This window comes from Sceloporus occidentalis, unplaced genomic scaffold (genome assembly GCF_023333645.1).
Source record: "Sceloporus occidentalis isolate IW3139 unplaced genomic scaffold, rSceOcc1.0.p SCAF_2, whole genome shotgun sequence".
Lineage (NCBI taxonomy): Eukaryota > Metazoa > Chordata > Lepidosauria > Squamata > Phrynosomatidae > Sceloporus > Sceloporus occidentalis.
The window spans coordinates 212,534,014-212,556,097 of NW_028316982.1; the positions used below are offsets into that span (position 1 = coordinate 212,534,014).

The following is a 22,084-nucleotide window of genomic DNA, read 5'->3' on the forward strand; positions in this document are numbered from 1 at the left end:
GTAGAAAGAACTGTAAACTTGCCAACTGTAAATTGAAGCAGATTTCTGAGATGTATCAAGATGGTCAAAGATGCCCACTTCTCAGTATACAAAGTTAAAAGAAGCTTCCCCACATAAATTAATAGGTTAACACAAAAACATATACTAACCATGAAGATACCTATTGGGAACATTGTTCTATTTCATTGCCACTTGAAACATGACAATAGATAAACAGCCCATGGAAATATGCAATTTCAATTTATTTTAAATATCACTTTTAAAAAAGAAAGAAAGAAAGAAAAAGGGTACTCTGTGTCCCACTGATCCAAAGAAACATACAACATGTGACACTTTTACTTTGGGCTGAAACAGAAGCCATGTCTCGTCAGAGTAAATAAATGGTCTGCCAAAATATTTTGCATTTGTGTCATCTATATTTTAAACCCAGTCAGCACCATGGGAAGGGTTACAGATGTCTCCAGAAGCCTAAGCATATCACTCACCTCCTGGCCAGACTTCCCAGAATTTTCTGAGTGTAAGGATTCAATTTCCCCTTCAATCATGGCGGCTTCTAGGCACTCATGGAGATCTTTGAAACCATTAACTTGAAGTGGGTACTGGCCAAACATTTCTGCATTTTCAAATTTCTTTCCTTATCAAAAGAGGCATGCATTAAGATTTCAACAATAAAACATTTATCATCATGTATTTATTATTTATTCATTAAAGTATTTATATCCTGCCTATATCTAAAGATCTTAGGATGACATACAAATAAAATCAATATAAACAGAGTAAAACAAGTTAAACAATAAAATAATTTAAACAGATCAAAAATGGATTAAACATGTTAGGAAGGTAAAACATATAAGAACAGTCTAAAATCATGCAAGAGATCCTATAACATCTACTCAGTCACACATATATAACTAAGTACAGTCTGTCCTCAGTATCCACTGTGGTTTGGTTCCAGGACTCTCCCTGGATACCATAATCTGTGGATGGTCATGTACTATTATATACAATGGTGTAGCAAAATGGTGTCCTTCATATAAAATGACAAAATCAAGATTTGCTTTCTGGAATTTTGAGTGTGTGAATATTATCAAACCGTGGTTGGGTTGACTCTGTGGACGTAGAATCTGTGGATACAGAGGTCAAACTGTAATGCCTCCTGGTCCAAACCACCACCACCACCATCATCATCACCACCGATCTAACAACCAGAAACTGTACAGACAGATGGAAGTCTGTTATTCTGTTGATATGAGCACAGTAGGCTGATATTTTCAGTCCCTTCCCACCAGAAACAGGATATTTTTCAATTCCTCATTAAACTGTAGATAGCTGGCAGAAGCTCCTGTACTCCAATCAGCATCAGACCAGGCCCCCTCACTCAGTGCAGTTGAGCTAGGTTTGGGTGGCCATTTGCAATCATGCCAACAGGACTATGGTTGTGAATAAGCCATTGTGAATACAGTTCAGTTACAGATCTGTAACTCTAGGTTATAAATCCATAATTGCAATACATGACAGCAGCCCATATATATAAATATTTGTGAGTGAATCACTAAAGTCCCAACCAGCAATATATATGTGCACTATAGAAATGCATCTGATTTCATACCAGTTTCTAGATTATAATAGTTTAAATAAGCTGGTTAACCCGAATCTGACTGATTTGCCCAACAGTATCCAAATGTCTGGTGTAAGAAGGAAAACTTTAAATGACAGGTGGGCCCTATGATAGCATGTTGCAGCATTTCTCTCTCCCCCAGTAAGGGTCGAAACAGATGGCCCTAAAGGGGCAGCATCACGCCGCCCCTTTCAGCACTGGATCGGGGCCACGACAACTGCCCTGATCAGGCGCTCCTTTCTTGGGGGGAAGGGTGCCCTTGCCACCGCTGTTTTTAGGTGGCGCAGCATGTGTAAACACCATGCTGCCAAAACGCCATGAAGCTGCCTCATGTGCAGTTAGCCATGCAGCTTCCCAACGACATGGGGGAGGAATCAGAGTGTGCGGCATCTAAATGCCACGCTCAGAACCCACCCAACCCAGTGCTTGCTGGCAGTCTGTTTTGTCCCTAAGAGAGGTTTTGGCATACCCAGCTGGCAAAGAGGTTTCTAGATGGGAAAACAAAGGGGTCTTTTTTCAACTTCCATTGAAAATCTTGTCATGATCAGCTGTTTACAGCATGACTGAAGCTATAAATTAGTGGGAAGAGTGATTCTAGAAAGCGGGAAAGAATTACATTCCTCCTCTTAAAATAGCCCTTTTATAATACTGATGTAGCAGTTTAAGTGTTGGATTAGGACTCAGAGAAACCAGGGTTCAAATCCTCAGTCACAGAAACCCACCAGCTGATTTTGGGCAAGTCACACTCTCTCACCTTAGAGGAAGACAGTGGCAAACTTCCTCTGAACAAATCTTGCCAAAAATCAGAGAAGGCTTGAAGGCACATTAATAGCAAAAAAGTACACAGAGGAGTTTTCATACCACTGCTGTAAAACAACCAGCAAATATTAACCACCACCTCTAAAATGTTAAAGGCCTAAGAAGACCAATTCTTCCCTCTTGTCCCACTGCTTCAGGTCATGTTTTCTTTCCTAGCAATAACTATTAGTTGAAGTTTCTCTTCAACTATTAATGTTCTGTGCATCCTGTACATACAAATCCTTGTCAGACTGTTTGGGTCATTTAAACATGTTATCTCTTCCCCTCATCCCCACCCCCACCCTCAATTTACAGTTAAACACTTCTGCATACCCATAGAGGTCCCTAAGTATACAGAAACCACTACTGTATTTTAACTGCAATGTTTTCACCTTCAAATTGATAGGCTTTCAAGTAGTGAATAGAGAGGTTATTGGGCTGGGACCCATATCTACATTATGTATATCCAAATGGCTTGGTATTTTATACCCCAATGAAGCAAACCTTTTTTTTTACAGCAACTCTCTGTATCATGTCAAGCCGCTTTTGGAGGAATATTTTCGAAAGTAGTTTGTCATGTGTCACTAGGAGTTGCTATTTAACACCTAACATCTTTTATCCTCACCTGAGCAGGCAGAACTGGCTGGGAAACCTTAAGATCTTGGCCAATATTCAAACCTTTGGAACTGTAATGATTGGGCCTTGCTTTTATGGTTTCCATCAATGTGTTTTGTCTCTCATTTCTCTTTTATTTTTATTTTATCAAACCACAAACTCTTATTAAGATTTTGCTACTCAGTCTCATAGTGGATGCCAGATGGGCAACCTTAATCTACATGGCATTAAAAGCCAGACATAAACATTTATCAACTTTTCTTCTTTTAAACATTTTTTTGCTTGTGTAACTTCTATAAAGACCTCTGTGGCTATTTAAAAGCTAACAAGGCTACGAGTTCTTAAGATACAAAGGGGGAAATAATAATAAGCTTAAAGACATACAAACAGATTTATCGACAATATCCAAGATGATTTGATCATGAAAATTATGTAAATAACAAGGGATTGTTACAATTATAAAGATACCATTCAAAAAAGTCTCAAGAGTATATTTTATGTAGCTTGAGGGTTTTCAGTCTCTACCATCTCCAGTTAAAAAGATTCCTAACAGGGCCAAGAAGTGTATCTGGCTGAGATTTTACAGTGCTGCTGCTAGAAAAGGACAGTGATCTCAGTATAAGAAATATTCATCCTAGAACAGCAGCAACACATATATATATTGAAATCCCATGGCACAAAATTCCCATAGATAAGAAAAATTCCCCACTGACATCAAGTAGGACAGACAGTTCTAGGGGCTTAATGAGAATGTGTATGCAAAGCTATTTGATGCTAAAATCAGGCCCCATGGTGGACAAACAGATCGTAAAGAGTACTTTCCATAATCTGTTATGAAATATTTGCAAACAAGTTTAAAAATATTGGTGGAATGTTATGCCAGCAGTTTAACATATACTGTTAAGCAATGTTCTGTTGAAGCTGCAGTAATCTGAAGGATGCCAAACATTTTTCTCATATAATTTTCACTTTATTTTTTCTCTAAACAAACTTTAAAAAAAAAACCCACAACTTGTATGCACTGCTTTCCTTCACCATTAACATTCTGATGGAGGAAATGTGGCTACAAGAATGTTCCCCCTCAAGAGCAGTACCTTCAAGAACGCCAACTGCTAAAAACCGCCCATAAAACAACTCTACCATCGGGTTCTTTGGCTTCTCTCCATCCCTAAAGAGACAAATGCATATTTTAAGAATGTATGTTATTAATGTACAATATCTGGAGTTAAAAATCTGTTTATTTAAAATGTTCAGCAATACTGCTTTTATTCTAAAAATTAGAGCTAACACAATCTTTCAAGTATCATCCAATAATGAATCCCATACTGGATACACTGGAACATTTTTATTGGTATAAATGAGGACCACATTAAATTTCGGGGTGGAGGGGAGCATTGAGGGGATGATTAGGTGAAACCCTCCTCAACCCTAAGTAAGTTTCTGTCATGAAGAAAACCAGGCTATCCTACGAGATTTTTAAAATGGTTACTTACTGTTCTTCTTCAGCTTTCATTTGGAAGGCATCTTCTAACCAGTCTAATAACTTATGTGTGAACTCACTGACATCTTGCTGTTGAGAGACAGTGAACAAACATATATTCACATCTAGTATTGTATGTGAGTGATTGCAACAGATTCTGTGCACATGACAGCTTTAATATTTGTAGATGCTAGTTCTGCTATGACTTATTCAAAAAGGCAAGTCATATCTTCCTAAGAAGGATGACTCTGTGGACTGTAAACATATAATCTGTTTGGGCTGCAAGCCTTTCAAGCAAAAGGACACTAGTAATTTCAATAGCAATATAGTAACAGAAGCTTCATTTATATACCACTTCATACCGCCTAAGCAGTCTCTAAGCAGTTTACAACTGTAAGCTAATACTCAAGAACATTATAGGCCTAATATTTTAGTTCTAATGAGAGTTATACAGAAACTTAGGGGCTGTGCAGACCGCCCCTTTTGCAGTCAGATCGAGGCCATGGCAACCACATGCTGTGGCCTTGATATGGCCTTTGCAGGGCACAAAAGGCGCGATAGCCACAGCTTTACAGAGCTTCTTTGGACGCAGTGCCAGAGGAGCACCGTGACACTGTGTGTCATGTGGTGCAGCATCACACCACCCCTCCTTCAATCCAAGTTGATACACTTTTTATTATAGCTTTAGAGGTGAAGTCTACCATGATTGAAATTACTAAAAAAGTTGAAATACCATGGGCATAAGGCACCTAGTTTTTAAGCTACTCTTCAGATCTACAGATGCTCAGAAACCTGTGCAAAATACAGATTTTTTTTTTAAAAAAAATCCAAGATACACAAACACACACACACACACAGAGTGGAACCTTGTTATATGCTGGGGTTTGGTTCCAAGATCCCTCATGGATAACAAAATCCATATATGCTCAATTTCCATTAAATATAATGACATAGCAAAATTGTGTCTCTTATAAATAGAAAATCAAGGCTTGATATTTGAAATTTATACTTTTTTTTGAACATTTTCAAACCATGGATACTTAAATCCGTGTATAAAAAATCCATGTATAAGAAAGGCCGAGTGTGTGTGTGTGTGTGTATACATACATATATACATATACATACATACATATATATATATAGATATATAGCCCATTACATTACATCTTTTATATATACAGTACAGCCAAGAAATAACATTTTTCTTTATAGCACTACAAAAATTAGTGGAATGATTCCCAAACTCTTGTTGTCTGGATGTTTGAGACGTCAGATTGCAGAATTCCTGTCTGTTGGAGAAGCTGAGAGGAGCTTCTGAGAGCAGAAGTCCAAAGGACCAAAGTTTGGGAACCACTAAATTACATATGGATTATATAAACATTACAAATGTTGCCTTTGGGATCATTTGAAAGTCTGACAATGTTTTGTAGCATTTCAAAATACTGATGAAAGATGAGTATCATCCATCGGAAGTAAAAAGGGCCACCACTAATCAAAAATTATGCCAGACAGTGGTTAAGAAACACACACGATTCTAAACGAAGAGTATTAAACTGATATCTTATACCATGTCACTAGTCAGGTAATCAATTAAGAAAAATGAAAAGAGAAGTCTCACACATTTTTGTATTTGTATTTGTTTACTGCAGTTATATATTCATACACTGTTCCTTAATCACTTATAAACATCAGCACTTTAGGTTTTAAGAGCACTCTGACAACTGGTTAGTAATTTATCAAAAACTTATAACACTATGTGAAGGAAAATAAAGACATTTTAGACAAAAATCAAAATCAAAATCTGAATTTAACCCTACCATGGCCCTAAATTTACTATTATTTCTATTCAAAGTAAGATAGAATACATTACCTGCTGGGAATCATTTGATTTGAATGCATCTTTAAGGATTTCAACAGCCCTCGAAGGATCAACGTATTTTCTTTTTGAACCAGCAAGAAGTGCAAATAGGTATCTTAGTTCACGCATAAAAGGCAAATTTCTATGTTCCTATATTTGGAGTAAGTTTGAATAATACATTATTTTACTTTATTAATTTCACTTTCTATTGCTACTCAATTATAGCTTCTGAATCCCTTCTGCATAGTGAAGCTACCAAGAATAGTGTTCTACACCAGTCTATCAAAAAGGAGTAAGAATATTCTAAAAACTAAACAAATGGACAATTGATAGGATCTCAAAATTAAACACAGATATGGTATCTGGGGGTCAGGAAATATTTCTTAGCTCTCTAAGCCAGAACTGATTCTGTTCCATGCAAAGGACATTCATGACCCATATAAACTTGTGAACCAGCCACAGTGTCAGCTACTAAATTGTAAGTTGCACTCCTCTAAGAAAGAAAGAAAAACCTCTTCTCTTTAAGTCTTGAGACTACTACTACAGTAAGAAGTTAAACAGCTATTAGCATTTTGTACCTCTTGGAAAAGTTATTTATGACTTCCATAGCAATGATCACTACCAAAAGAAACAAGGTGCAGACTTTTCCTGAATTCTTTAAGAGTAATTCGTGTTCACCTGTGACTGACCATTTCTCCTCTCCTAAATCAGATGAACTTCCCAGGGATGTTGGAGAGAGAGAAGAAACACCTGAGTCCTGAACAGCAAAGGAGTGTTGAATGTTAACTCCATTTAAAGAGATCAAACCCTCATCAGATGAGTTCTCAGCTACCAAAGATTGTACTGGCAGTGTAGGATCCTCTCCCCCCACCATTTTTCTAGGTGGGGGGAGTGGAGGAGTGGATCAGCACTGAATCTTTTAGCAGCACCCCGATTAATGTGAGGAGGTTGATTCATTTCTTTCAGCTACTTTGCCACCATAGAAGAAGTACACAGGCATAAGAAAAGAATAGGACTGCCTTGCTCAAAACACCTGGCAGCTTTCAAAAAGGCCACTGCAAGAGGTTGCAGTATATGCACTCTTGAGCAAGGGGCTGCCACCATGGCTGCTGTGGCAAGAACAGCTGGAACTGGAAGGGAAGCAGTACTGTTAGGGTCAGCTCTCATCCCCTGTTCCATATCCCCCTCTGAATATCCATCAACAGCAGCCCCCTGAAAGGTTAACTCCTGTATTTCTAATTGTTGCTGAATGGAAATGGACTCCTGTGATGCAGACATTGTAGTGTCAGAGGCACAAGGAGGATCTTTCAGTACAAACAGCTTCATTAGCAGGGGTGGTGTCTTTGTGGGCTTCCAGAGAAGCAACTAAGAGTGCATGCACATCTTGAACTATACAGACGTTCCATGGGGAAGCAGAGCTCTAAGAAGTGGAGGCAGGTTTAGTGGATTTTGCTTTAACTTTCCTGACCCTGAGGGCACATTTGCAAGGAAGAGACACATGATGGAAAGAGAAAACCAGTAGAAAGGGGGAGATAATTAGCAAGGAAGAACAACTAACATAGGGAACCAAATGCTAAGGGCTTTTTTAAAGTACAGGATTGATAAAGTAGATAAAGTAGAATAAAGGGGGAAAAGACAGACTTAAAGAAATAAAGTCTGGAGAAATCAGAAGGCATACAAGGCAAGAAGAAGCTACAGGATTTGAATGTAAACAAAGTTTAAGCAACACAATATCTTGTCTAGCCTAGGTAGTGACAGGAATTAAGGCATTTATGGATGGTGCCTTCTGCACTGGCTAAGAATTCCTGTTTTCAACATATTGCATTTTCCACATCTACAACAAAATTAAGAGGGATACAAAGGGTTACAGGAAGATAATATGTATTTTAATTTTTACCTTTTGATTACGAGGGAGATCTTGAGCACTTGTAGGAGGACTATAATTCAGGACTAGCCTCCGGAATTCTAGTAGATTAAATAATGACTGAAAAAGGAAAACAGGAATTTTATATTATTTTTTTTAAAATGTAGTTAATGTGTTTGATATTTACTCGATAAAATACTGGAAAAATGTAACAAAAGTAAAAAGTGGTTCATGGATTGCAGCAGATACAGAGTGGATCAGCTTCCATTTTATACTGAAGAGTCTTGTACTCTTCAGTATAAAATGAAGTGGCTACCTGTATACAAGATATGAATCATGTGCACACACACAGTCCTCCATATCCATGGATTCTGAATCCATGGATTGAACTACCCAGAGCTTGAAAATATTTAAAAGGGAAAAAAACCCAAAAGCAAAACTTATTTTTTGTCATTTTATATCATGGGACTTGAGCATCCATGGATTTCTGGGGTTCCTGGAAACAAACTCCAGTGGATACTAATAGCCCACTATAGTCAAAAGATAATGTCACAGGGAGAAGTAGAAAAACTGCAATGATAAATTTTACACTTTTAAAATAGACAACGAGGAACCAAATTATAATTTGAACAAATATTATAAAACAATTGGATGCAATTAAAAATCTCAGCATTATATGTAGCAGTGTCATTCCACTAACACACAGTTTCTACCATCATCAACATCCTCATTTTAATCCAGCGGTTCTCAACCTGTGTGTTGTGACCCCTGGGGGGGGGTCAAACAACCCTTTCATATGGGCTGCCTAAGACCACCAGAAAACACATATTTTCGTTGGTTTTAGGAACTGAGACACTGCTCCTTTTACGGTTGGGGGTCACCACATGAGAAACTATATTAAGGGGTTGTGGAGTTAAGAAGGATGAGAACCACTGTTTTAATCTTTACACAAGTGTCCAATACAATTCTTTATATTTGTGTGAGCCGCTGCAAAAATGCATTCATGATGCCTTATAATCCCATTATTTCAAATTATATTCAGCTTATGAAAATTAAGAGAAATCTGTTTTCTCTTAAATACTCTTACTATTCCTTCCACCCTTAACATTTTAGACAAGTTTCCAAGCTCACTAGAGAATTAATTTCATATGCCTGATTTAGATATTATCACATCCTGCCAACTAGAACTACAGTGACATCAGATGCCATGGCAACAATCCATACATTAAGAACTTGTAGAACAGCAGTGTCCTAGCAACACAGTAGTTCTAGCACAGGGAGGTGAAAAAGGATTGTTATTTTAGGAGCAGGAAAGTTTAAAAAAATGAAGATATACAACTCAGCTCTGCATGTTAACTCAGAGTAAGCCTTACTAAACTCATTGATACTCTGGTTATTTTGTGAAGGGCTTACGACCTTAAAGACATATGAATGAACTACTCCTAGGGCACCAAGAATCACTTCAAATATTACAAAGTCTCGTAACTGTACTTTCTCACCTTCTTCTATTACCCTGATGCTGAGACTTGAGCCTTAACTTAAGTTATTTAAGAACTGAGTGGTTTCTGAATCTCAAACACAAAACTTTTTTTCTCAGATAGAAGAGACATAAAAATATATTATGTATTAATATTGCCGATACTGACCACAAGTGTGGTTTGTCTTGCTTGTTTTTAAATAAAATAGACACTTTAAAAACTTTGAGTAATCATTATAGTGTTTTTAAAAAGTATTTGTCAATCTACTGTTACGCTTTCTTCTCCCCTCTTTCCTCCTTAGCTACAGTTCTTCTCGTTAGTAATGGACTGGCAAACAAATTGTAATTTAACCCATACAAGAAAGAGGTACTTTTGGTCAGCTGAAATGCAGATGAGGGATTAAAGGTTCAGCTTGTATTAGATGGGGTTACACTCTGTCCAAGATGCAGGTTCATCACAGTTTGGGGGTACTCCTGGACTCAGCTCTGAACCTGGAGGCTCAGGTTTCTGCAATGATCAGGACTGCATTTGCACATCCAAAGCTTGTGTGACACCTGTGCCCTGAAATGCTGGATCTGGCTATGGTGGCACATGCCTTAGTTACTGCCCGATTGGACTACTGTAACACACTCTACATGTGCTGCCTTTTAGCTAGTTGATAATTGGGACAGGTTATAGGGACCATATTCCCTCCCTGTTAAAACAGCTCCACTGGGTCCCAATTTGTTTCAAGCATAATTCAAAGTGCTGGTTATAACCTATAAAGCCCTATATGACTCAGTTCCAGGCTCTCTGTCAAACCATAACTCCCTGTATGAACCTACCTGGGACCCCAGACCATCAGAAGAGGTCCTGATGGTCTCAGTTCCACCACCGTCACAAGTATGGGTGGTAGGGGTGCAAGAGAGGACCTTCTCAATGTCTGCCCCTAGATTCTGGAACTTCTTTCCCACAACAACTCCCTCCCTACTGTCCTTCCATTGGCAGGCAAGGCCCTTTTTATTGCAACAAGCTTTTAATACAGGACATTTTAAAACAACAGGCTAGGGGGTGTTGTATTGTTTTAAACTCAACTGTTTTGATAGCTTTTTAATTGTTTTAATAGCTTTAGAGATTTGAAATGTTTTAATATAGTGACTAGTTTGATTTTACAGTCACCCCTCCTAACTCGCAGGGGATCCTTTCCGAACCCCCTCCCCTGCGAGTTAAGAGACTTGCCTGTCGATGGAAAGACAGTTCACTTTCTGTATGTTTTTAAATATATTGTTCTTTTAAACTGTTAGCTGGCTTTGAGTCACAATTTTGGGATAAAGGTGGAATCAAAATTGTTATTGTTGTTTTTGTTATTGTTATTGTCTTCCCTCCTTAGAAACTTTACTTATGTTCCTTGAAGCAAAAAAGAACATGGATCGTAATCATTAGGAAGAGTGGAATTGAGTCACTGAAATATTATTATTATAATATTATTATTATCATTACTATTATGCTTTATTTATATAATGCTGTAAATTTGTAGATAAAATAGCAGTTTTTCCTCTTTGATTTTTTATTGTAGCAACAAACATTCTCCAAAATGATTGCTTCGATTTTTTATTGTTTGTGAATGTACAAGGAATCTACTAGTTCATGCCCAAATGTGAATTCTGTCCATCTTTAAGGATAGGGCAACTAACTATCTGGAATGCAAATTTATTCAAAACAAGAAGGATAAGAAAAGAAGAGAGAAAATAAAAGCAGTATGTCAAATGGGGATTGGTAAATCAGATTGCTTACCAAATAATAATAATAATAATAATAATAATAATAAATATGAATACCAGACTGGTGATAAATGTATATGCACTCAAACCTCTGGCCTTTTCATACCACTCAGTTATAGTGCTATGATTCCATTATAATTGATGTAACTGCATCCTATGGGATGCAGGGATTCATCATTTGGACAGGTACAACCTAAATCCCTACAAGTAAATTCCAGAATTCCGTAGGATGGGAAGACACCAACCAGAGTGGAATCATAGCACTATGAATCTAGAAGCTGATAGTAAAGATGAGTGAGAAGATGTTTTAATACTTCCTCTTTCATATCATATACAGTGAATCTATTAAAATCAGAGCAGCTGTGCTTTCATAATTAAATTCAACTGAAATATTTTTAATTAATACAGTGGACCCTTGTTATACACTGGGGTTTGGTTCCGAGATCCCTCGTGTATAACAAAATCTGTGGATGCTCAAGTCCCATTAAATATAATGACATAGCAAAATGGTGTCCCTTATAAAAAATGGAAAATCAAGGTTTGATATTTGAAATTTATATTTTTTGGAACATTTTCAAACCATGGATACTTGAATCCGTGTATAAAAAATCTGTGTATAAGAAGGGCCGGCTGTAGTTAAACCAACCAATCCTATTGGAATGAACAAACATTTTGAGTATTAATGTAACTGAGAATGAATAACTTCATACAGAGAGCCAACTGTCAAGGCATGGTTAAAAATGCCTTCACTGGATTACAAGCCCATCATTCTCTGTCATGATTTCCGAAAGTCACAGTTTGTCACAACAGTTTTGTAAATTCCAACTACTTGTTTCGGGACAAACAATTTACCTTTCAAAATATTTTGACCCTGTGTTATCCTAAGGAATTCACTTGTAACCAATGGGAGTCATGGCCTACCTCAGGATGCAGAAAGTATGGAATACAAAACAAATCACCCCAGGTCATCCTCTCCCTGGCCCCAACACACATTTCTGGTGTCCCAGGCTTGTGGGGGCTTTTTTCAAAATAAGGTAACTTCCAGTTGTGAAAAATCCTCCCATAAGCCTAGAGCAAGCCTGGAGTGTGGGAATGGTTAAAATCAGCCCACTCAGAGGCTTCAATGGCCATTAAAACTGTTTTGTTTTTGTTTTTTTAAAAGAGAGAGATGGGGTACATGTAGCCCATCCATTTTTTCTGTCCTGTTAAGACAACCCAAGGCAAGGCAAGAGATCATACAAAAACACCCTTAATTCCAAAATAATGATTTTGTTTCCTGATAGCCACTGGAATAAAAGGTGAAGCCTTTACAAATCAGAGTTTACATCACAGGAGAAACAACATTGAATATTATTTATTTTATTTTATTTATGGTATTTATATCCCGCCATTCAGCCCTAAAGGCTATCAGAGTGGCTTACAATTATTATTTTTAATTAGACGGTTCCCTGCACTCAGGCTTACGATCTAAAAGACATGACACGAAAGGAGAAGGGAACGGTGGTGGGAAAGGGGATGAGGTTCTTCTCTCCCTCTGAGGCCTCTACCAAAGCAGATGCCATGGAGGGAGGGCTCTCTTTCTTCAGGCTAGCCCTGATGGAGCTGGGCCTGCCTCTTCACTCCCTTGCAGGCCGTAGGATGACAGTTATCACGGAGGGATAATGTCAGAAATGGGGGGGGGGGGGGGGGACACAACCCTATCTATATTCCCCAGCATCTTACACCTGGAATACTTAAAATAGCTCCTTAGAGTACAGGCATGCTTAGGACAAAGAGAAAAGGGTTAAAAAAAAAGTAAGAACATCAACAAGCATATTAATGTCATATGTTTCATACTGTCAAGAGCAGATGAGATACTGCGGTTGGCTTACCACAACAGCAACAACAAAAACTACAATAAATTACAGTAGATCATCTTGAATCCCACAAATGTTTAGAAGCAGATATTATTATAAATTAGCAAAAGACCTATTTTGGATCTTCACATCCAGCATTGGATATTATTAGGTTCACTACTAAAATGGACGTATGAAAGCAAAGTTTCAAACTACTGAGCCATGATACCAGTGTGACAGGAAGCCTCAAGGAAATAGGTTTTCAAAAAAAGATTATTTCACCACGAAGAATTTAGGTTCCCACATGATGTAACAGAATGTTGAAAGGGACTTTGCTTTTCTGGCAGATGAGAAGCTACCAACTGAACAAAAATAAACTTTTGGCTCATGTTACAAGTGAAGAACAACAAAGGAAATGATTCATAAAGCATATATCAATAAAATTAAACTCCATTAGGACATGTTTCCAAAGGGAAACTTGTAACACTAGTGTTAGATTTGTTTTCATTTTATCTTAGTACTATTCCACACAGCACGTCACAGATTAATGAAAGCAACATTACACATTGCTGACCTCTATTAAAATGTGTCAGGTTTCAAATGACTCCTGGGGAAAGCATGAAATACTGTCACACAGTTGACGCAACCTAAGGAGCCTATCAATCCTGTGGTTAAATAAATACTGTAGTAGGTAATATCCAAATTTATCCCACATGAAGTAAACTGGAATAGTTAACTGAAAAGTCACCCCTCTGGTTATTAAACAAAACAGACACAAGAATAAATACTTCTGCTACCATAAAACTGCTGTATTATACTAAACTATTAGCAGATTTTCAAATTATTCTGCTTCATATTTTCACAATGTATGTGAAGGACAGTTACTTTCATATTGCTTCTACAAAGTTGCATTTTGGCTGTAATTAATAAGAGGCTGGGAGTGAAACATGTGTTTAGAGCCTATGGAGAAGATTCGGTCTTCACCACTTAGAGACACACACAAGAACACTGTAAAGTACAAGGGGTGAGGCTGAAAAATGAACGAACCTTTCTTTTTTAACAGCATGATGTATTATTACAAAGAATAGGAATGGACTTTATATAAGAAAAAGTACCACACAAACTTCCACATCCAAGGACATAGCTCAACTATAGCATCACACATAGAAGTGTATGCTGCAACGGTATGACAAAGTGCTGGAAGAACTGTTGCTCAGTGTTAGGGCAGAGCCCTTGCCAACTTGCATAAAGGAAGGAGTCCCACATGTATTTCCCAGGGGGACTAAGTTATGTCACAACTGAGTGAAGTTGCAATATTATGGTATGTAATAATTACAGCACCTGCTCCAAAAGCAGAGAAGTATAATCATAGAATCATAGAATTGGAAGAGACCGCACGGGCCATCCAGTCCAACCCCCTGCCATGCAGGAAATCCAATCAAAGCATCCCCAATAGATGGCCATCTAGCCTCTGCTTAAAGACCTCCAAGGAAGGAGACTCCACTACACTCCGAGGGAGTGTGTTCCACTGTCGAACAGCCCTTACTGTCAGGAAGTTCTTCCTAATGTTGAAGTGGAATCTCTTTTCCTGTAGCTTGCATCCATTGTTCCGGGTCTTGTTCTCTGGAGCAGCAGAAAACAAGCTTGCTCCCTCCTCAATATGACATCCTTTCAAATATTTAAACAGGGCTATCATATCACCTCTTAACCTTCTTTTCTCCAGGCTAAACATCTCCAGCTCCCTGAGTCATTCCTCATAGGGCAAGGTTTCCAGACCTTTCACCATTTTAGTTGCCCTCCTTTGGACATGCTCCAGTTTCTCAATGTCCTTTTTGAATTGTGGCGCCCAGAACTGGATACAATATTCCAGGTGGGGCCTGACCAGAGCAGAATACAGTGGCACTATTACTTCTCTTGATCTAGACACTATACTTTTATTGATGCAGCCTAAAATTGCATTGGCCTTTTTAGCTGCCGCATCGCACTGTTGACTCATGTTCAACTTGTGGTCTACTTGGACTCCCAGATCCCTTTCACATGTAGTTTCATTCAGCCAGGTGTCCCCCATCCTAATTCTTATTCATCCTTATTCAATTTGAATACTTGAATAATGCTTTTACACTTATGACATATAAACACATGATGCTTATTTTACAAGAATAATATTGGTTGAACACAAAAATATTCCATTAATCTATTCAATATTAAAGCATAGTTCTGTTTCTAACTGGCAATACTTCCTTGGCATGAATTTTGAAAATACACACATAGGGCAAGCACATTCATCCAGATGAATCCTAGGCATAATAGAGGACAGGCCCTGCAAGGAACAGTAAACAGTGCTAATAACAAATTAAATCACTTACTGAATAAGTGGAAAACCAGCTATGTTGTGTTTGTGGGCTTAGTGAGCTCCATTTTTTAATTTATTTTGGCAGTGAAAATTCTATCAGGTTCATTAATACGGGAGTGAGAGGGGGGATCAGGACAGAAAACAGTTTCCCAACTGCCTCAGTGGCAATGAATCACCCCCCCCCCCCCTTTCCATCAACAGTCAATTATAGCCCACCTGCCTCTCCCCTGCTCCTGAAAGAACAGGTGGCTTACCTGTAACTGTGGTTCTTTGACTGGTCCTCTGTGTCCTCACACAAATGGGCCTCATGCCTGTGCAGATCCACACATGGAATGTTCTAGAGAATGCCTTCGGGAGATAATAAATAGCACCAACAGCTACACCCCCTCAATTCCGCAAGGCCTGAAGAAAAAGAGGGGAGGGAGGGTTGTGTGAAGGCACAGATGTCCACTCGAAGAACCACAGTTACATGTAAGCAACTTCTTCTTCTTTATGGTCTCTGTGCCTCACACAAATAGGTAATTAGCTAATTTATCTTAGGTAGGGGAGATCAGTCGAGGATAGAACAGTACCACCCTTCCAAAGGATGCATCCACCTGAGCCTCACAGTGTATGTAGTGTTGTACAAAAGTTGAAGACTGAATCCAAGTAACTAATCTGCATACATCTGGCAGGGAAACACCCTGCAGCCATGCATGGGATGTGGACATTTCACAGCTCAAATGGGAATAGAGGCCCAACAGCTGAGATTTCTTGGCAAGCTGGTAGGACAAATTTATCAATTCAACTATTCATTTGGTCAGCCTCTGTGAAGAGCCAGGGAACCACCATCTGACCACCATAGCAGAACAACAGTCATGGGGATTTCTTCATATGAGCTGTACAGTGAGTACAGTAAGCTCAAGCACACCAGACATTGAGAAAATGCAAGGCCTTTTTCAATTGCGAAGAAGAATTTTGATGGAAGGCCAGTAGTACAAAATCTTGGTTAAAATGGAATGGGGAAACCATCTTAAGGTGGAATGGGAAACCTTAAGAAGAAATGTTGGATCAAATCCTAACACTACCTTGTCCTTATGGAAAATTGTATAGGATTGGTCTGACAGAAGAGCACAAAGTTTACCAGCCCACTTTGCAGAAGCATCTGCTATGAGAAAAAATTGTTTTGAGCTTGAGAAACCAGAAATCTGTGGCTGCCATTGCTTCAAAGGGCTTCTTCGTCAGCTAAGATAGAAAAGCATTGAGGCAGAGTGACTGGCCAGTTGGTATGCTACTATAAGCTACGAGGTAAAAGCACAAGGAGAAAGGGTAATACCCATGTCTTTCAAGTGAAGAAGAGAAATAATTACTGTTTTTTTATAGTGAGTGATGGGGAAAGAGATGAAGCCTCAGCAAACACACAAAAACAACACCATTTGATGGTGTAGGAGGAGTTAAGGGCTTTCAAAAGGCATGTAAGATCAAATGTATAGAAGCATCTATGGTTTTATAAGACATCCAGATCTTAAGATCTGGATGCCTCACACTCCCTTTCAAGTGTGTGAAAAGTGTGGAAAAGTATAGGAGCTGAAGGTCTTTGTGATGACACATCTACAAGTGTTGCAAAACAGGGCTGTCTGGGCACAAAGGAGCTATGAGGATGCACTCGGTCATGTCATCTTGAAATCTGACTGGTATTTTGGTGAATAAGGGAAAGGGTGTAAACAAGTACAGCAGAGAGCCCAACCAGTGCTGGGGAAAGATGTCACTCAGAGTGTCATGGACATGACCTCCTCTGATGAAGAAATATTTGCACTTCCACTTCAACCTGGAAGCAAACATTCTACAGATGGCTGGCCACAAAGGCATGACAGCACAGAATTTGCACATGCACCCCTTGCCGTGCAACTCAGTGAGTTTGTCAGGTGACTGTCTTCTCCCAGGAGCATGAAGAGCCAATGGAAGTGTGGCTCTGCAAATGCACCCGGTCCACAGTTGTCAGCAAGAACGTTCACTGTAGAGGATCTCAACCCCTCCTCTGCTTGTCTATGTAGAATACTGGGGTTATGTTGTCTGAGACTACCTGCATTATTCTTCCTTGGATGCTGCCCTGGAATGCCTTGAGGGTTTTCATGATAGCAAACATCTCCAGGGCACTGATATGGTAACTCCTCTCCACTATCAATGATCACAAAGTGTGAGATTGGCTCAGTGTGTACCCCACACTGAGCAACTCACATCTGGAGTTATGAGGACTGATGGCTGGGGTGGGGTAAAAGGGCCTGCCTTAGAAAAGACTGACTGATTGGAGCCACCAGAATAGGGCTGAGCGGATCTGTGAAGGAAGACGTAGCGGTCTGGGGATGAGGATTACACCTGGGGTTGAAGTGGCACAGGAACCATAGCTGAAGGAATGGAATTGCAGCCATGCACACAGAGAGACTGTCATAGTGGAAGCAAACAGGCCAAACAGCTTCATGACCAGTCGAGCCATCACTAGTCTCATGTGTAGAATTTATAACAGCAAGAACCAAATCATGTGCATTCTTTCTGCTGGCAGGAATGCCTAAGGAAGTCAGAAGTCCAGAACTGCCCCTATGAAGGGGAGAGAGTGAAAAGAGGGAGGAGGCTGAGTAGTGACAACTCATACTGATTCCTCTATTGAGAGCTGGTCATGTGCTATCCAAGCCATCTCCTATATCATTTATTCCTCAATTTGACCCAAACTGTGGATCCAGGCCAAGTCCATGGTCAAGGAAATCAGACAGAGCAAAGCTGGGAGATGAACCAAGAACAAAGGTCAATACCACAATAACTGTTGTTGCTCCAGTCTTCCCTTTACCCTTTGCTTTCTTCCTTTCCTGGCGTGGGCACACTGAATTGGTCAGCCCTCGTCTGCATTTTTCCAGGCTTCAGGTATGCAGATCTGCCTGAAGGAGGAGGAGGACACATCATGATCTCCTCAAGTGGTGAAATATTGGATCTGGCTGGGTCTGATGCTGAGGCCATAGATAATCAGACTAAGAGAACTTTTGAGGTGGGAGTCTCTTACAGATTGACACCAAAGCAGAATGGAAGTGTGGTGGTATCTGCAACTTTCAGAGACTATTCCCAAAGATAAAGGTGAAGCCGGCAGAGACTTGTTTCTTGATCTATGAACTGTAAACCACTTATAAATAGCACAAGAATGAACCAAATGGCCATCACCCAGGCAAAACAAACACTATGAGCGGCTAGCTGAACTAACAATCTTCCCACTACAGGAAACACAGTTTTTGAAATGAGCCCCTGAGGCAGTGCAAAAGTAAATGTCAGACTGGGAGTGCGGGGACAGATGAACTATTACTTTTTTAAAATGTAGAGGAAAGAAACAAGGAAAGTGAAAGAATAATAAAGGGGGTGGGAACCCTTGCACACCACTCGAAGCTATCTGAGATGTAGATACCACAAAGGCTGAAAAGGAACTGAGATGGAGGAGCTCTTGGTGCTATTTATGCCCATGCCTGAAGTAGGAGGGGTTCCCACCAAATGCTACTAATCTCTGGAACATTCCATGTGTGGAACCGTGAAATGTGTGTTCAGTATAAAAAATGCTTCAAAATCCTGCTTTTTCCACCTTCATTTTGGTAGAGCAACATCTTTGTGCATTTCAAACAATTATTTCCTGCATATAGTTGATTTGTAGAAACTATGGTTCAAAATTTATATAGATGTGTGTTTAAACATGTATATATATGTAAGGCTACATTACCTGTATAACTGCACTGAACCAACATGTGTTGCCAACATTTTTTAATCCCACTGGGCAATTATCTTGACGTTTTCTATCATAAGGGTTTGGTGAGTCGCTCCATACTTCTGGATGTGTCCTTTTCAGGCTTGCCTTGTTTTCTGCTATGCTGGCTTCTAAAACTCTTAGAAAACAAACAATATAATTAGGAAAGTAAGGAGAAAGACCATTGAAGGTTATGATATGACAGTAAACACAGCAATTCCAAAAAGTAGGTCATGTAAGAACAGATTTCCCAGATAACTACTAAGAAATTTAGGTACAGTCTGCTCTCCCCATTCACAGGGGGATCCGTTCTGGACCCCCCCCCCACACACACACACATATGGGGAAAAGAGCATATGCTCAAGCCCCATAGGGAATGATGGGGCATGTGCTCACGGCGGCTCACAGGGTGCAAGTACGCACCCTATTATTTCTGCCTGGGCTTACCTTCCGCATGAGCTCAAAGCTGTGGAAGGCAAGCCCACCTACAAGGAGGGCCAACTGTACTGATTTCCACAATATATCATGCTAAGTTAAAAGCACAAGCAATATTTATGATTTACAGTGGACCCTTGTTATACACTGGGGTTTGATCCAAGATCCCTCATGTATAACAAAATCCATGTATGCTCAAGTCCCATTAAATATGACATAGCAAAATGGTGTCCCTTATAAAAAATGGAAAATCAAAGTTTGATATTTGAAATTTATACTTTTTTTTTAACACTTTCAAACCATGGATGTTTGAATCCGTGTATAAAAAGGGCCAACTGTACTACTAATATGAACTTCTATGCTTCTGTATACACATTTTAAAAAAACAAAAATAAGGAATCATAGATGTAGTAAACTGTGATAAAAATGGAAATATGCCTACTTTCAACAAATCACCTTACTGGACAACTCTGTCAGAAAGCTATCCAATTTTCTGGAGGAATTTTAAAGACTTTATTTGCAATAACCAAAATAACTCCACTAATAACTACTAGCAATTCTAAGATAGGTATGCAGCAATGTAAAAGCAGCAAGTTCATACATGTGCGACACAACTGACAAGATTATAAATTCACATAATGTCTTTTTTTTTAATCAGGAATGGCATGTGGGGCATAATCTCTTAACATAAAATAAGAAGTGGTTTCCAGGTTCCTAGAGTTGTTCTCAAGGGAGCTTTACTAGGAGAATTTGCTATACAAATAGTTTTGGGTCAGAATAGTTAAAAAAAAACCCAACTTCTTCCATATCAGCATGCCTGAAATTCAATATTCTCTGTAGAGGCCGTTACAGGTCTCACCACACAACAAGGTAGTGGGTATATGGGTTTTCTCTCTACTGTATTCCACTGACTGTGAAGCTCCTTTCCAAATAACATCTTAGAATTAGGTGTGGCTATTTTGGATGCTTTTAATTGTCTCCAGTTTTAAAACGTTTCATACACAGGAATTGTTAGTCTGTCTATAAGGGGTTTTATTTATGTATTTAATATTTTAATATTTTTATCAATTGTATATTGCCCCAAGGATTTTCAGACTGCAGCAAATGACTTAAACAAATAAAATAAAGGTGGGAAAGTTCCCTTATCAATGGGAGCACCAATATAGCCAAGTAACTTGACTTGTACCTGTCTTATTATTAGTGAAAACATGCATGAACTTAAGCAGCATTTTAGTGGGTCTTTGCCATCTCTTGGATAATCATTTATCTGAAGTAAATAACCACCCTAATTTTCTTATCCTGAAATATTCTGAAATCTCAGTTATAAAAATTTAAAGTCACAAATTCTTTTCAGCAGAACTACAGCAACTGGCAGTCATATACTGAATTCATCAACTGAACTGACTGGTGCATGATAACTATGTAAATCCCAATGATTAAATGTGTCTACTTTAGTTGGCTACAGCAACTGAATTTAGATTATAATGAACTTTTACAAAGCATGATTTCAGTATATGGAACACAATCTAGAAAAACAAAAAATCCAGGACATGATATGAGACCAATAGTATGAGAACACAGGGTGAGTCATAAATATTTATAGAAAGAAAGAAAGAAAATAAACAACAAAAAACAAATCAAGGCTGTTAGATTCTTTAAAACATCTATTCCTTTCACATCAGTTGTTTGTTTACCTGCTAATGGCTTGTTCCTCATCTGTTATTCCAGTCTCTCTGAAGGCCCTATTTGATTCTTCCAAACTGAGGGCAATTGCCCTTTGTAGATCATCTTTATCATCCCCTGTGAGATCAATCACACCTGAAAAGCAAAAAAATATCTCTCAAAATTAAAACTGCAACAAATAAAAGGCAAGGCTCAATCTAGATTACTCAGAATTAGTTTAAACCAGTTACATTTATTACAGTTATTAGCTTCTTCATTCAATTAACACATCACCTACACTAATGTCGTCCTACTGCTTTTTCCCATAACTTGACACATTAAACTAGGTTCATAAGCCATGGCTTTATATCTGCAGAATCTCCTATCTTGTTCCTCCCTTGTTATGCACTAGTTTGGACATGAAGACTTTAATGTGGATCTAACCAAGCCAAGGAATTCCAGTTTAATGTCAGGATAACAATAGTTAAAAAAGAGAAATTGACCCTTAGCTAGAGAGCACAAACTCTGGCATTCTCTATCAAGCTCAAAAGATTTTGTATATGGCCCTAATAGC

General features: G+C 38.8%; 1 protein-coding gene across 4 annotated transcripts in view; it reads right to left on the bottom strand.

The window, feature by feature from the left end:
* The window catches only part of USP25 (ubiquitin specific peptidase 25), a 92,734-nt gene that overhangs the window by 46,353 nt on the left and 24,297 nt on the right, over positions 1 to 22,084 (bottom strand). For 3 of the 4 annotated variants that reach the window (XM_089512168.1, XM_089512169.1, XM_089512170.1), the window contains exons 4-10: positions 21,543 to 21,666; positions 19,390 to 19,552; positions 8,267 to 8,353; positions 6,382 to 6,519; positions 4,525 to 4,601; positions 4,126 to 4,199; positions 486 to 634 (exon numbers count right to left, since the gene is read on the bottom strand). In XM_089512168.1, coding sequence (XP_089368294.1) covers positions 486 to 634; positions 4,126 to 4,199; positions 4,525 to 4,601; positions 6,382 to 6,519; positions 8,267 to 8,353; positions 19,390 to 19,552; positions 21,543 to 21,666 — 812 coding nt within the window. Of the gene's footprint in view, positions 1 to 485; positions 635 to 4,125; positions 4,200 to 4,524; positions 4,602 to 6,381; positions 6,520 to 8,266; positions 8,354 to 19,389; positions 19,553 to 21,542; positions 21,667 to 22,084 lie in introns of those variants that run through there. The other variant, XM_089512171.1, reaches the window with a different exon arrangement.